This window comes from Egretta garzetta, unplaced genomic scaffold (assembly GCF_000687185.1).
Source record: "Egretta garzetta isolate BGI_Z169 unplaced genomic scaffold, ASM68718v1 scaffold598, whole genome shotgun sequence".
NCBI classification, from domain to species: Eukaryota; Metazoa; Chordata; class Aves; order Pelecaniformes; family Ardeidae; genus Egretta; species Egretta garzetta.
Genome location: NW_009260621.1, coordinates 891,260 through 892,550, shown reverse-complemented (window position 1 = coordinate 892,550; position 1,291 = coordinate 891,260). Strand labels below are relative to the sequence as shown.

Sequence of the window (1,291 nt, the reverse complement as noted above, 5' to 3'; positions counted from 1 at the left end):
TGCTGCCCGGGCTGCTCAGCGGTTGCTTGCGCTGCCTGTTGCTTGCTTTTGTGCTGTCTCCTGCCCTAGTCCGGGCTTGTTAACTTCAGACCAGCTGATCTTAGACGGCGGCCGGGGCTGCCAAGCCCTCCTTTCTGGAGCAAGTAGATTAAGAAAGCCCCAGCTAAGCTTTCCTCTGCGTTAGCCTTGCTCCGGAGCGGTGGTGGGTGTGGAGGTGAAAAGTTCACGCAAGACCGAGGAGCACTTTTGAAGGCTGTTGCTTGGTAGATAAGACCTAGTTTAATTGCCAGGACGTGGGCAGGAGGTTGCGTATTAATGGGATGCTTTGAAGGCATCGCTCCTGGAGCAGGGCTTTCCTAGCTGCCTGCCTGTGCTGCTGTGTTTTCTGCCTGCAGAACGGCATGGGACCTCTGGAGATGGCAGCCGGCTCCATGGCTGAGCTGCCTTGTGCTCCTCCCTGGCTGGGGGGTGAAAAATGTGGGAGTGCAGGAAAGGGCTCACAGTTGGGGTTGGCTTTTGTATCCTTCCTGCAGGAACCCCCTTGTCCGGTCTGCAGCCATGGCCACCTCAGCGAGCTCCCACCTGAGCAAAGCTATCAAGCACATGTACATGAAGCTGCCCCAGGGGGAGAAGGTCCAGGCCATGTACATCTGGATCGATGGGACGGGGGAGCACCTCCGCTGCAAAACGCGCACACTGGACCACGAGCCCAAGAGCCTCGAAGGTGAGAGGGCAGGTGCAGGATTCGCAGTCCCTCGCCAGGTGGAAGAAGCGGCCGCCCTCGGCTGCTCTGGAGAAAGGATGCCACTTCTCCCTTCTCATGGCAGAAGGATGGTATTTGAGGAAGAGACCTCTCCTCACCCCTTCCCAGTTACCTCCTTCCCCAGTTACCCCAGGGGGGATGTTCCCAGTTCTCCAGATGTGACGTTTCAGTCGGATGCCTGGGGTTGGGTGCCGGTCCCTGGCGCTGCCCCCGCTGCGGAGGGGGCTGTTGGCAGGGGCTGGGGGCTGTTGGCAGGGGCTCGGCGGCCCATTGACTCTCAAGTACGCGTTTTGGCCGGAAGTAGTTTGGCAAGAAGAAAGTGGAGGGGAAAGAATGGAGCTATCCGGTGTAATTAAGAGCTTGTGTCCCTCAGAACAAACAGTCCCAGCTTACACAATAATAGCATTAGGATTTTCCCCAGGTTGCCATGGTGCTGGCTGGAGACAGTTATGAAATGAAAATACTGTGTGTGACTGAGCAGAATTATCTTTTTTTTTTTTTTTTTTTTTTTTTTTTTTTTTTCCCTTC

At 55.8% G+C, this 1,291-nt stretch overlaps 1 protein-coding gene across 2 annotated transcripts in view; it reads left to right on the top strand.

Annotated features, from left to right (window-relative positions):
• Positions 1-6: 6 nt before the first annotated feature.
• GLUL (glutamate-ammonia ligase) overlaps positions 7-1,291 on the top strand; it is a 4,883-nt gene continuing 3,598 nt past the window's right edge. The window contains exons 1-2 of one of the 2 annotated variants that reach the window (XM_035900814.1): positions 7-263; positions 534-724. In XM_035900814.1, coding sequence (XP_035756707.1) covers positions 559-724 — 166 coding nt within the window. In that variant the 5' untranslated portion in view covers positions 7-263; positions 534-558. Of the gene's footprint in view, positions 268-533; positions 725-1,291 lie in introns of both variants that reach the window. The other variant, XM_035900815.1, reaches the window with a different exon arrangement.